Source organism: Phascolarctos cinereus, unplaced genomic scaffold (assembly GCF_003287225.1).
Source record: "Phascolarctos cinereus isolate Bilbo 61053 unplaced genomic scaffold, phaCin_HiC Scaffold_726;HRSCAF=1367, whole genome shotgun sequence".
Classification (NCBI taxonomy): Eukaryota; Metazoa; Chordata; class Mammalia; order Diprotodontia; family Phascolarctidae; genus Phascolarctos; species Phascolarctos cinereus.
In genome coordinates, this window is record NW_027556098.1 from 304196661 (window position 1) to 304210746 (window position 14086).

General features: G+C 36.8%; 1 protein-coding gene across 3 annotated transcripts in view; it reads right to left on the reverse strand.

Annotated features, from left to right (window-relative positions):
* PPP2R1B (protein phosphatase 2 scaffold subunit Abeta) overlaps positions 1-14086 on the reverse strand; it is a 33109-nt gene that overhangs the window by 14741 nt on the left and 4282 nt on the right. Inside the window, exons 4-10 of one of the 3 annotated variants that reach the window (XM_020989791.2) lie at positions 13843-14075; positions 13452-13599; positions 6135-6290; positions 3908-4022; positions 3474-3544; positions 3045-3179; positions 1908-2081 (exon numbers count right to left, since the gene is read on the reverse strand). In XM_020989791.2, coding sequence (XP_020845450.1) covers positions 1908-2081; positions 3045-3179; positions 3474-3544; positions 3908-4022; positions 6135-6290; positions 13452-13599; positions 13843-14075 — 1032 coding nt within the window. The remainder of the gene's footprint in view (positions 1-1907; positions 2082-3044; positions 3180-3473; positions 3545-3907; positions 4023-6134; positions 6291-13451; positions 13600-13842; positions 14076-14086) is intronic. The other 2 variants (XM_078156852.1, XM_078156853.1) reach the window with 2 other exon arrangements.

A 14086-nucleotide genomic window follows, 5' to 3' on the forward strand; every position in this document is an offset into this window, starting at 1 on the left:
ATTCCCAGGCAGAAAGGGGACAAAGTTACATACTGATTCTCATAAGACAGATAGCCCTAATCTATCACTAAAAGCCACATTTAAGAGCTAAATACAACAATATGAGGACAAGGCTCTGAGATAAATCCTCTATCCTGAAAGGAGAAAAATAGATCATTGTAGCACTAAACTAATAAACTATCTCAGCCTTTTCACAGAGGTTTTATTATAAAACTCAGGGGGCATTCTCTTTTGATCAGGTACCTTGGATTTGTTTGTATGTGTCTACACATACCCAAGACAATCAAAACTGAAGACAATTCTGAAGGAAAAAGCTCAGAATTTCTACTGCTTAAAAAAACAATAGAACCTGCAAAATCCATAACCACCAAGTTATAATGTGGTCACTAGCTTAGACAACAAAATACAGTATCAATACTTCCATAACATATGGTCATTTCTCAATTTTCTTTAAACAGAAGATAATCTCAATCAAGACTTAGGTACAGTATGACAAAAAGGTTCTACTCTAAACAAAGGTCAAAGGATCTGTCTTAAAAAATAAACCAAAGTTTCCTTATTTTGAATTCCCGTCCTATTATGAAACAAAATTATGGAGTTTCAGATTTGGAAGAGAATTCAGAGGTCATCTAGTTCTAATATAATCCTTCACCTGAAGCATGAATCTCCTTCCACAAGACTTCCCCATTGGTGGCTATCTTCCATCAGAATAACTCCTGATTTTCAAAGAACTCACTGTTTTCCAAGGCAATCCTTTTTTTGAATAGCTCTATCAGGAAGCACCTCATTTAAACCAAGCTAAAATCTGTTTCCCCATCTTCCATCAATCCTAGTTCTGAACTTGGGAATAAACAAATCAAGTCTCAATTTTCTTTTTCATGAAAACTATGCACATACTAGAATACCTGGATTGTGTTTCCCTATGCTTTCTTCAAGCAAAATATCCAGTTCCTTCCATCTTGTCCCTAAACCAACCCAAATGAGCTATGGCTTCTTCATATCTTTCTAGAATGCACAGAATTAGACATAATATTCAAGATGAAGTCACAGGGAAGAGGAGGGGTAGGGAAGGGTACAATAGGTCTATCACCTTTACCATTTGAAAAACTATATTCTTCTATTAAAGTAGCCTTAAGATTACATTGCCTTTTTCTTCCTTTGGACTATTATGGCACATTCACATTGAGCTCTAGGTACCAAAAAAGTTAGGTCTTTTCCACATGAACTGCTATCTAGCCACGTCTTTCCCTACAAACTGAGACTACCGATTGTTTTAATCAAATACAAGAATTTAGTAAGCTGAAATTTAATATCAATAAATAAAATATAAGACCATTTCCAGTCTGAGGTATTTTTGTATACCATTTATTCTCAAGCAACATCCTAGCAATCCCTCCTCTCTGACTTAAAAAAAATCTTAAGTGGGAAAAACAACAAAATATACCAAACCTGTGACATATGATAACCTGGTACCATAAATGTGCTACTTTTCAAATGAAAATATTTAAACATAAACAGAATTTCTACTGAATAACTTAAAAAAATTTCAATAGGGCAAAAAAAGACATTCCATTCTTTCAAATAATTATTTGCGTCTATTAGAGATGGGACCTGTAATTCCACTGGCAAAAGGAATATCTGATGAGGAAACACCCCCTACTAATAAAGATAAGCAACTTACTTACAAATTATGGTCTTAGAGAGTTGCCTAGAAGACAGAGAGGTTAAGAGACTGGCCCAAGGTCATGCAACCAATATTGTGTCAGAAGTAGAACTTGAACATAGCTCTACCTAGCTCCTAAGTTAGGTCTTTATCTACTACATATGTGCAAATTACCTAAAATGATACACTGCCTTTGCTCTCTTTCAATCTACTACCAAAAAAAATAGTAATGTTAAACACTCACCAGCTGACCTGCCAACAACGGCATGTACTCAATGATAGCCAATCGTACTCGCCATTTGGCATCTTCAGCCAATTCGACAATGGCAGGAAGGAGAGACTGAGAAAGCTGACGGATTCCAATTACTTCATTTACACAATCCAAATTAGAGATGATATTCAGACGGACTTCAGGACACTAAAAACACCAAACCAAAAAGAATGAAAATAATTGTTCAACCTATAAAAAAGATGCCTAATGCTCAAATCACCAATATAGGATAATCTTGTTAAGGTAAATATAAAATAAATAGACATGAAAGATCATATAGCACCAGCTGGTTAGCACAGTGGATATAGCTCTGGCCTAGAATCAGGAGGACCTGAGTTCAAATCCGACCTCAGAAATCTGACACTTACTAGCTGGGCAATTTACTTAACCCTGATTCTCATACACACACACACACACACACACACACACACACATAATCATATAGTCTTAAAGTAAAATTTGGGGAATTACAGTCTAAAGGATATACAGCACGGTGGATATAGCACTAAGTAATTAATTCCACATATCATGATCACATACATTATTGAAAGCAAAAAAGTACTTGATTAAAAAATTAAATGTGACTGGTTATCCAAAATTATTTACAGCCAAAAAATGTCATTAAAGGATTTAAATTTAGGGGCAGCTTGATGATACAGGGGATAGAGCACCAACCCTGCAGTCAGGAGGACCTGAGTTCAAATCCGGCCTCTGACATATAATACTTACTCACTGTGTGACTCTGGGCAAGTCACTTAACCCCAACTGCCTCACCAAAAAAAAAAAATTAAAATAAAAAATTTGAATTTAGTAACATACTAAAACTGACAAATTAAGGGAAAAGATACATATTATCCCCTTTTTATATGCATCACTGCTGAGGAATCACTTGTCTAACTTCAGCATATTTCACAGAGGGACTTCTCAATAATCCCACTCTATTATATCCCAGTAGCCATTTTCAAAGTTTTCCAGGTCCCATTCCTGAGTTTTGAAATTCAACCATGTTTTTTCCTCAACCCTCACTGTTTGAGGTCCTAATTTGGTGATACCCACACTGAAAAATAAAATCCTAGCAAACAGATAGGGTTCATAAATTCCTAGACTCACCTCATCCTTTAACTGAGCTAAGAAAAGAGGTAGAAGGTGTTCAATGGTATTCTCTTTGCCCAAAATGGTAGATAATCCCATAATTACAGAAGCTAGAGCAGACTTGACATGCTGATTGGAATCAGATACCAACTCCTAAAATTTTAAAAAATATATATTAAAATCCTTTCATTTTATTTTACCAGAGAATAGAACAGGCCTAAAGAAACTTGAAGTCTACACTGTTTTAAATATTCCTTAGTTCACAGTGTTTCCTCTTTGTATTAAGTAACACATACAAAAAGATGGTAAAGCACTTTGCATTTGTAAAACATGAGAAATAAAGTGTGCCATACATTGAAATATCACACAAAATACTTTATTCCCATACCCACGATCGAGTTGAAAGAGTTTTGAGGAGAAAACAAAATAAATCAACATCAGTCTTACCTTAACAAATGGAAGAATGTGATTCATAATTATAGTTTCTCTACCATCAACAGGCAAGTTCTCACAAAGTTCTAAAGGGCATAAAGAGAAAATGTTTGCTTGGTATCAACTACACAAAAGTGAAGAAATTTACCCAAGTTTATCAAAACTTCAAAGTCAAACAACTTTATTAATCTAAGCAAACAACATTTTAGGAGAAAAACCTACTCTTAATCTAAATATATTTTTTCGTTTGATCTGCCAAATCACCCTCTAGTAGCATGTTCTTCAACTTGAAAAAGTAATGACTTATTTTAAATATCTTGTCTATGATATTTTTGCATATTGTATACAGTCTTCTCTATTTGGGAAACATTTTCTGGAAGTAAAAACAAAGAAAGGGCATGAACACTGAGTGTCCCAATGGTGCAAACACTATTGAGCTTACTCTTTACCTTTCACTTTGTGGGCGGCCGCAGCTCGGACCTCTGCTTCACAGTCTTTAAGGAGGTTCTGAAAAGCCGGGACCAAGTCATTTTGGGTGATTTCTGGTCCCACTGCTTTTTGAAGCTACCAAAGAATATGTGCAGTTTATTAGTGAATACCATAGAAAGAATCAGCAAGACTGCATAAAAGTACTGAAATCTTCCTTCCATCTAGGACCCATGCCTCTGTCTGCACATCACCTATTCTCTCCTCAACCCTAGGTAGTTTGTCACAAAACTTCAACACTCTACTGAGTCGGCTTCTTCAAGGGTCACCATAGAGGTCTTTTAAGGATGACAACTGCTTTTTCCTGCCCACATCTTTCTGTCTCTCTCAAAACTAAATGGGACATTGATTGGATACCATAAAATGTAATCTCCTTATTTTACAGATAAGGAAACTGAGTCTCAGAGAAATGAGGTTGCTTGCTCAAGTCACATAACTAGTAAATGGCAGAGCCAGGATTCAAATGCAGGTCTTCAGACTTGAAATGCAATGTTATTTCTACCACAACCCAGAACTTTCAATGGCTTCCCATCCTCTTCCTAACATCTAACACCTGCGGGTGTTCAACATCTAACACCTGTGGGTGTTCAACACTATATCCATTCTTGCTCCTCTTTTCTCACTCTTGTTCTTTTCCCTGTAAATCTCTTTCACTCCCCTAGTTTCAACTATATGTTTTCCATAATTCACATCTCCTACACTGGCTTCTGTTCTGAGCTCCAGATCTGTATCTCTAACTGGTTACAGAATATCTCCACCTACGGTAGCTCAAACCCATCATGTCCAAAGCCACACTTACCTTTCCTCAAAAAATTCAATCCTCCGACTTCATTTTTTCCTAAGTGTACCAGCATTCTCCTACTCTCCCTTATCAAAAACTCTGCTAATCTATTATTCCTTATCTCTCATATCCCATTACAGCACCAAGTCTTGTTGATTCTACTTCCACAAAATCTCTAGTAATTTATTTTTCTCTTCACCATCCACTCCAAATTCTCATTTTTACCCACTTAATAGTTAGAATAGCATTCTAACCAATTTTCCAGCCCCTATATACCACCAGTCTGCCCTAACAGATCCTTCAAACCAATGCCAGAAAAATTTTCCTTGGCAAAGACCTGGTTGTATTAGGCCTGTGTTACAAACATTTCAACAGCTCTATACTGACTAAAACTCAAACCCCGTAACCTGGTGTTCAATCTGGCACCATGATACAGTTTTTCCTCAATATCATTTAAACTCTAGCTAAATTGTAGTGTTCACTACCTCTTAACCTGTAATGCACTGCCCCCCCTGACCCTTGCCTTTTGAAATCCTACCTATCCTTTATAATCCAGCTCAATGCCACTTAATGTGTCAAAAGCCTTTTCTGATTATTTTTCCTCCCAGGCCCCAGTAATCACCTTTCCCATCTCAGACCTAAACTAGCACTCTGTTTACACTTCTCCTATGCATTTACACATCATGTTATAGTTATCTGTTATATCCTTTAATTACGCACGTTCTACAAAGGCAAGGGCTGTACCTTGTCTAATCTTCATATTTTTCCTCACGTCTAGCATAGTGTTTTGTACATAACAGACCCTTAATCTATTGTCTTTTGACTTTGTCTGAACAAATGTGCTCAGTTAGAGTACCATGTTTTAGGATGGCCATCGACAAACTAGAAAGTATCCAGAAAAAGGCAACTAGAAGGGTAGAAGATATTAACGACACTTGAGTTATCATCTGAAGGAACTAGAGATGTTTAAATTGGAAAAAAAGAAGACTTAAAAAAGTCATGATAGCTGTCTGCAAAGCAAAAGAGTAAGAATCAGTCTCATTCTATTTGGTCCAAGAAAACAGAACTAAGAATTTGCAAAAAGACAAAATTATGCTTGATGTAAGGAAAAACTTCCAAACAACTAGAATTATTCAAAAAGAGAACAGGCTGCTTTAAGAGATAGTGGTTTTCCCTTCACTGAAAGTTTTAAACAAATGGTGGATGATCATTTGGCAGGTTATGGTATAAATGAGATTATTGTCCAAATACTGATGGCACTAGATGGCCTCCGAGGTTCTTTCTGAGATACTGTAAATCTGGAGTCCTTAGTAAAAGCAGCTGAAATTAAAATATCATCAAAACACTAAAAGCTACCCCAAATTATGCCTTCCTATTTAATACTTAAAAGTTACATGTAGCATTTTTACCTCTGAAAATTTGTCAGCCACCATATAGCGAACTCTCCAAGATTTATCTTCTGCTGCCTGGCGAAGTGTAGGCATCACCAAAGTTTCAAGATCATTTTGGGATAGTAACTGGGCAATGCTGACACATGCTTCTACAGCTAGAAGACGCACAGAATCCTGAAGGAAAAAGACTTCACACTGTCAGTCAGTCAGTAATATTTAATGCATACCAACTATCTGTATGCCACTTTTAAGATACACTGAAGAAATAAACTATTATTTCCCTGACTTTAGGAGGTTTCTTCTAATTTAGTTCAGGAAGCAGAACATATATACATATAAACATATATTTAAGAGCAAATAGTATGCTGGAAATTGAGTATATATACTCTCTATATACACAAGAAAATAAGGGCACTATAAAAAGATACATTAAATGAAGCTAATTAGTAAAGCCTCTCTGAGGTGACTTTTTACACACAATTCGGATAAGAAAATGCAGAACAGCAGAGCAAAGCTATTCAAATGAGAAGAAATGGTATGTCAAACATATGGAAACAGAAACACATGAACTGTATGCTGCAGAGCATATTCTGCCGGAGCAGAGACTATGAAGCACAGCAAGATCACACACACACAAAAAAAAGCTAGAGAAGACCTTGTAAGGCTAAACAGTTTTGATACAGTAAGAGGATGGACATGAGAAAAAGGGCATTTGAGGAAGCTGTACACAATACAGTCATAATACTTAGTTTAGCCATAAGGTGATAAAGACCTGAACTAAGATAATGGTAGTGGAATTAAAAGCAGTCATTGATGATCAAAACTTCAATTTGTGTCAGGGGAAGGCAGAAGAGTATAACAAAGAAAACAGTTTGAAAAATACTCTGAGAGTGGAAATTGAAAAAGTTATAATAGTGGGGGGAGGTTAAAGAGAAATCTTGTCAATATAACTACCTCAGCTTTAAAAATATTATATATTATGTTATATAATTATATATAAAAGATATATCACATATATAAAAATATCAGCTTCTAAAATGTTACTGTAACATCTAAAATAATTGAAGATATGGACCAAAACAATGGTGAGAAAAGAGCTAAAAAAAAAACCTGAAGGTACAGTTATCTCTTCCACATCAAGTGGGTTAGGAGTGTGGTGCCCCAGCGATCTGGAAAACCCCAAGTAAAATTTTTTGGTGCTCTCTTCATATCACAGAAGTCTGAATTTTTATGGTATTAAAAGATTAAATATGTTGATATTATACAATACCATACATATATTTTATGCATTTCTAAACTTTTTCTGTGTCGTCTGCTGGGTCTCCATGTGTCATCTACGGCTTCCACAAAACTCCCCCAAAATTCCCATTTAATTTCTTGTGCCAATCCTTAACATAGTGAAACTATGATGAGGAAAGTCGCAATGTGGAAAGGATAACTGTAATAGCTGAAAATGGGCACAGGGTGAAATGTAACAAATTACAGGACCAATACTCAGCAGATGCCAAGAACTAAGGGGGGGAGAAAAAAGAGAAACCAACTAAGGACACTAATAAAGAACAGACAAAACTGGTTACTGAATTAAAAGATAAATATTTTTAAAATAAGGCAATGAACTGTGTATAGTACAAAAAAAAGTCAAAAAGAATGAATATCAGGAAAGCAATGGAACTTATTATGATCCATAGTGCCATTGCTGACCATAAAGCTTACACAAGAATACAAAACTAAGAAACAGGAAAACCAGTAGAGTAGTAGAATTCCCAGCCCACTGTCCTTTGCACCATATCATGTTACCATCCCTGATTGTCATATTGTTTTGGAAAGTAACTCTCTGGACATAAATGAGGGTGGACTTGACTGAACCAGTATCATATGGAGAGGTGAAGTTGCCAGATTAAGTTTGGTGAGTGAATAACTGGCTTTCAATAGCTCTATCTACTGTAGGCATGGAATTGCATTGCCAAATAACATTATCTTCCCAAAACCAAGATAAATATTTGAGTAATCTGGTTTTTCATGTTAAATATGGAAGGAAAAAAACCTCCCACTTTTTGCAGTCAAAAACATGAAAATTTTGAATAAAACAATAACAAATTCAGAGTAAGGACAATTAAGAAATTCATCATTATATATGTAGTATATGTATCACTATATACGTATTTTATATATACATTATTTTCTATCACTTAGGCAAGTAATAAATATAAGTGATACTTGGACAGCAAGCTTCTTGTTTCAACAGATTTGTGGTCTCATCAGAGTAGCAACTTCTACTGTAATAACAGTCCCCCTACATCTAACTTATTCTATGTGAATTTTCATCCATATTTCTCTGTAAATACTACAGAGGATCTATTCAATGTGCGAGGGATCTTCCTCAGGTACTTCCAATCCTATTTGGACTGGTGCTGGAGAAAGACACACAACAGTGCTGAGTGGGTACATTACAAATGGATGTTATCCACTTTCAACTATTTCCTGAATACAAGGTAACTCTTAATGCCAACTGCTTTAAACCTTTTTTCATATCTTAAAAACTTCCACACCACCCCTCACCACCCTTCTCAGCAAAGAACATCCTATACTTTGCTGAGAAAATGAAGAGCATTCCCCAATAAGTTCCCTCTTCTCTACACACCCAAACACCTGGATATTCCCCATTCTCTCCTCTTTAATTGCCATGTCTAATGAAAATGTGGCTCCTCTTCCCCTCTAAGGCTAATGCCTCTACTAATAGTACTCTTGATCCCATTCTGTCCAGACTACCCCCACAATCATACCTCTCTCTAATCTCCAATCTCTACCTTATTGGATCTTTCTTCACAAAAAATACCCGTCTCCTCCATCCTTTAAAAAAAAGATCCTCATTTCACTCTATTATTCTCTTTCCTCCTCTGCACAGCCAAACTCCTAGAACAAGTTGTCCAGTCATGTTGACTCCACTTTCACTTCTCTCACTCCTCAACCACTTGCAATCTCACCTCCAACCTCATCATTCAACTGAAACTGCCCTCTCCAAATTTACCAATGATTTCCTAACTGCTGACTTCAATGACTTTTCCTCACTCCTAATTCTCTTTGAAGTACCTGACTCTCTTTTGCCACTTCTCCCACTGGACACTGTTCTCTCTTGGTTCTTCCCTATGCTAGACCACTACCTGTGATCAGACCTCAAATATAGGTTCTGTCCTTGGTCTTCTCTCTCTCTGTACTCCTGGTGACTCCATCAGCTCCCATGGGTTTAATTATCACCCCTACATAAATGACTCTCAGAACTACATATTCAACTTTAGTCTCTCCCCTGAATGCCATTCCTGCATCACAAACTACTGCACATTTTGAAAGGGATGTCCTATATGAATTTCAAATGCAACATGTCAAAAAAACAAAAACAAAACAAAACAAAAAAGCACTCATCTCTCCTCCCAAACCTACTCCATTTCCAAACTTTCCTATTTCTATCAAGGACACCGCTCTCCCTTCCAGGTATGGAGGTTCCAAACCTCAACGATGTCCTTAACTCTTCATTCTCCCTTATACCACATGATCTAATCAGTAGCCATCTTATTTATTCTATCCCTTCAATATCATTTCCTCCTGTCCCTTGCTCTCCACTCATATTTCCACCATTCTAGATCAGACTCATCACCTCTTACCTGGACTACTGAAATAGCCTCTTAACTGATCTCCTGCCTCAAGTCTCCCCCATCCTCAATCCATTCTCATTGTGGCTGGCAAAGTAACCTTCCGAAAGTACCATCTTACTCCCCTGTTTAAACTTTGGTGGCTGCCTATTACAAACTCCTGTTTGTCATTTAAAAGCTTATCATAATATGGCTCCAACCTACTTTTCTAGCTTTATTATCCCTTACTTCCCTTCATTCACTCCATACTCCAGCCAAACTGAACTTCTTGAAGTGACTTATATGCTACAATCCATGTGCCATTTCTGTGCCTTTGAACAAGCTATTATCTCATGCCTAGAAAGCACAATGACTTCACCTCTGCCTTAGAACCTTTAGTTTCCTTCAAAGATAACCTCAAGTATGACCCTCTACATGAAACTTTTCCTAATCTCACTTTCTAGTACAATCCCCCATACAAAATTACATATACACACACATAACATACTAATACACGTAAAATGCTGCATTCCCCAACATTGTGTTCTCCAAAGCAGGGACTGTTTCATTTCTTTGTGGTATAGTACCTGACATATATTTAGATGTTTCTTGAATGACTTATTCATGGCCATAAAACAACATCTGGAGAATAGGAGAATACTGATGGCAAAAAGATGATCTTTTGTGACAACAAGCAGTTTTGGATTCCTCAATTTCTCAAATATTTTTCATTCCCAAAGACTTCTATTAAATTGTATGTCTAGTTTATTACCCATCTCTAAGAGCTATCCAAAACACATACACTTAGTGACTAATGCAATAGGCTGTTCATCTAACTTCATTTCATAATTGGGGAAACTGATTATGTTTTAAATATATGGATGGTTAGGCCAATCTCTTTCAAATGACTATGGATTCCGATGCATAATATAATTATTGCAAATTTATCTGTGAGTGTAAGCACTTGAGAAACCTTCCTATCAACACAAAATCCTATCTGGATTCCACATGGCACAACCTCCACACCATTGGCATATATTTTTAACGAATGATGAACATATATCACCTTCATTCATGTTCTGTTCTACTGGAAAATCATTAAACATCTTTGTTATCGATCACAGAATTATTTTTACCATTTAACACACAAATAGGAGACATCTTGCCTCTTGAGGGGCACTTTCAGGGTTATATTTATTCTATTAAGTCAAATGTTTTTTTGAAAGTAACGAATAAGTTACATCAAAATCTTATATACTCTATACCTTTTAGTCATTTGTGTGATTAAAGAAGTGGCCTGCTCCTCATTCCTAAAATATATAGAGAACTGAGTCAAATTTATAAAAACACAAGTCATTCCCCAACTGACAAATGATCAAAGGATATGAACAGGCAGTTTTGAGAGGAAGAAACTAAAACTATCTATAGTCATATGAAAAAATGTTCTAAATCACTATTGATTAGAGAAATGCAAATCAAAACAACTCTGAGGTACCACCTATCACAACTATCAGCCTGGCTAACAGGACAATGATAAATGTTGGAGAAGATGTAGGAAAATTGGAACATTAATACATTGTTGGTGGAGTTGTGAAATGATCCAACCATTTTGGAGGGCAATTTGGAAGTATGCCCAAAGGGCTACAAAATTGTACATACCCTTTGACCCAGCAATAGCACTTCTAAGTCTGTATCTCAAAGAGATCATAAAAACAGGAAAAGGATCCACAGGTACAAAAATATTTATAGCAGCTCTTTTTCTGGTGGCAAAGAATTGGAAATTGAGGGGACGCCCATTAACCGTGGAATGGCTGAACAAGTTGTGGTATATGAATGTAAAGGAATACTATCGTGCTATAACAAATGATGAGCAGGCAGACTTCAAAAAAATGTGAAAAGACTTAAATGAACTGATCCAGAGTGAAAGGAGCAGAACCACAAGAACGTCGTACACAGTAACGGCCACATCATGAGATGACTGACTGGTAGGACTTGACTCTTCACAGCAATGCAAGGATCTAAGACAACTCCAAAAGACTCATGATGGAAAATGCTATCTACGCTCAAGAGAAAGAAATATGGAATTTGAATGCAGATGGAAGCACACTATTTGCTCTCCTTTTCCTTTGCTGTTTTGTTTTACTGCTTCATTCTCATGGTTCCTCCCATTAGTTCTGATTGTTCTTTGCATCATAACTAATGGGAAAATATGCTTACCATGAATGTATACGTAGAGCCTATATCAGACTGTACTTCGTCCGGGGGGGGGGGAGTAGGAGGGGGAGAAAATTTAAAACTCAAAATCTTATGGAAGTGAATGTTGAAAACTACATAAATTAATTATAAAAAAAGTGGCCTGCTGTTAAAAAAAATCTGCAAGTCTATCCTTTTTTCCTATTTTCACGATGATAACCTTAATGTATATACAGACCATTCTCAGAAAGCTTAGAGATGAGAGCAGAGAGAGGGATCAGTAGTTTCTAACTCTAAAACAAAAAAACACTACAATAGTTTCCCTTCTTTTGCTAGTCTTCTTCAGTTGGAGAACTCTGAAAAGTGTTGCCTCAGTGCCTCTAAGTGTGACAGCAGAGATTTCTTCTGATCAGGGCCTGATGTTCTTCCCCACTTCAGTTTAAGTATCTTCATCACTTCTTCACAGGATACCTGAGGTACCCAGGTGGTAAAGTCTGGATGCAAGAGGTGTACTACTCTCATTAAAGCACCACAGAAACACTGGCCTAACTGCTCCATTTCACCACCTTCTGATTGCATTTACAAATGTTCTCAGGATGATCAGACTTAGTTGGGTCTCGTCCTAAAAATGTCTAGAAGCTTATTTCCTCAACTGTTTTGAGACAGTAATCCTTATAATTTTGAATTAACCTCTCCTATAATATTTTATAAATGAGCTTATACTCTAAGTTGCTGTTGCCTATTTTCCCTTACCTGTTCCCTGACAAGGAGATCAAGTGTTTCTTGACTCAGGCAATTTCTAAACTAGCTTGATCTCCTTAATGTAGTGGCTGTTTTAGAGTTAAAATCTGAATAGCAACCAAATCCAAAAATTATCAGGACCCTCTTGCTAATGTCAGAATTCTGAGGACTAGTCTGACAGTTATCTACATGTTATAATAATTTTCTAGGGAACCAAAATCTAAACATATTAGAGGAAAAGGGCTACATTCTTGATTTGGAGTTCCCTATATTCATACTAAGTGTCTCTAAACACTAGTGTCAAAGAATATGATATATGCCACGCAAAAGAATCTGAAGGATTATGCGCCTCTTGTTAAGCTGCAAGCCCAAAATGACAGGAAACTTCACTGTCCCACATTATAAAGCTATGTTACTATACATTACAGCTTTGGTCCACCCTCCTAATTATAGCTCTCATTTCCTCTTTAACCACTCCTTTCTTTTACCCTGTAAATTTTCTTCCTGTTTGAGGGGAAGAGTGGAAACAACATGGAATTGCTAAAAAATCAATAGAAGAACATTAAGATAAACTGGACTAATCCATATACTATAGAAACCTTAATTTTTCTAAGGAGGGAACAAGGTCACTGTATCAAATATGTCCAGAGATGTTGGTAACAAGGAAGTCACTCATCCTCTCTGGACCAAGAGATTCCTGAAATATAAAGGGGACAGGGAGAACAGGGGATTCACCCATCCAAGTATACAGATCTTGATAATAACTCATATTTACCTGTTCATCTGAAGCTAGATTAGTGAATAAAGGAACTATTTCATTTTTAACACTTTCCAGTTCCAAGACTTTTGCAAATTCACCCAGTTTGGAAGCAGCAGCACGTCGGACCATTGGAGTGTCATCAGAACACAGGGAACAAAAGTGCCTGCAGCAAACAAAATACTGAATGCGTTTCATTTCCAACAATATTACTACAGTAATCAGAAAATGCATTTTAGAATCTTTCTCTTGGGCGGCAAAAATACCAATGCTTAGGTTTCTGAGTATTACATATGAAAAGATTCATCAACATTCCCACTATCCCTTTAGGGTGCCCATAGGTGAAATTGTAGATTTCAATTACTTGTTCCCAACAACCCAAAATAAGTGAAAAGATACCACATCTTACTGTCTAATTTCTGCCTTGACAGTACTTGAAGCCCTGGGATAGCAAACACTGAACAACCCACATGCAGAGGTGCGAGAAGTGAACCAATCCCCACTGGCCAGGCGTTTCACAAGAGGTACAAAATGGGCTTCTAGAGCAACAGGAGTGTGCTCCTGGGAGATCTGCCTCAGTGACTCCACTGCCTTGTCTCGAACTACAGTCTCCTCCACGGTTGCCAAACTTTCCAAAGGAGGCTGAGAGAGAA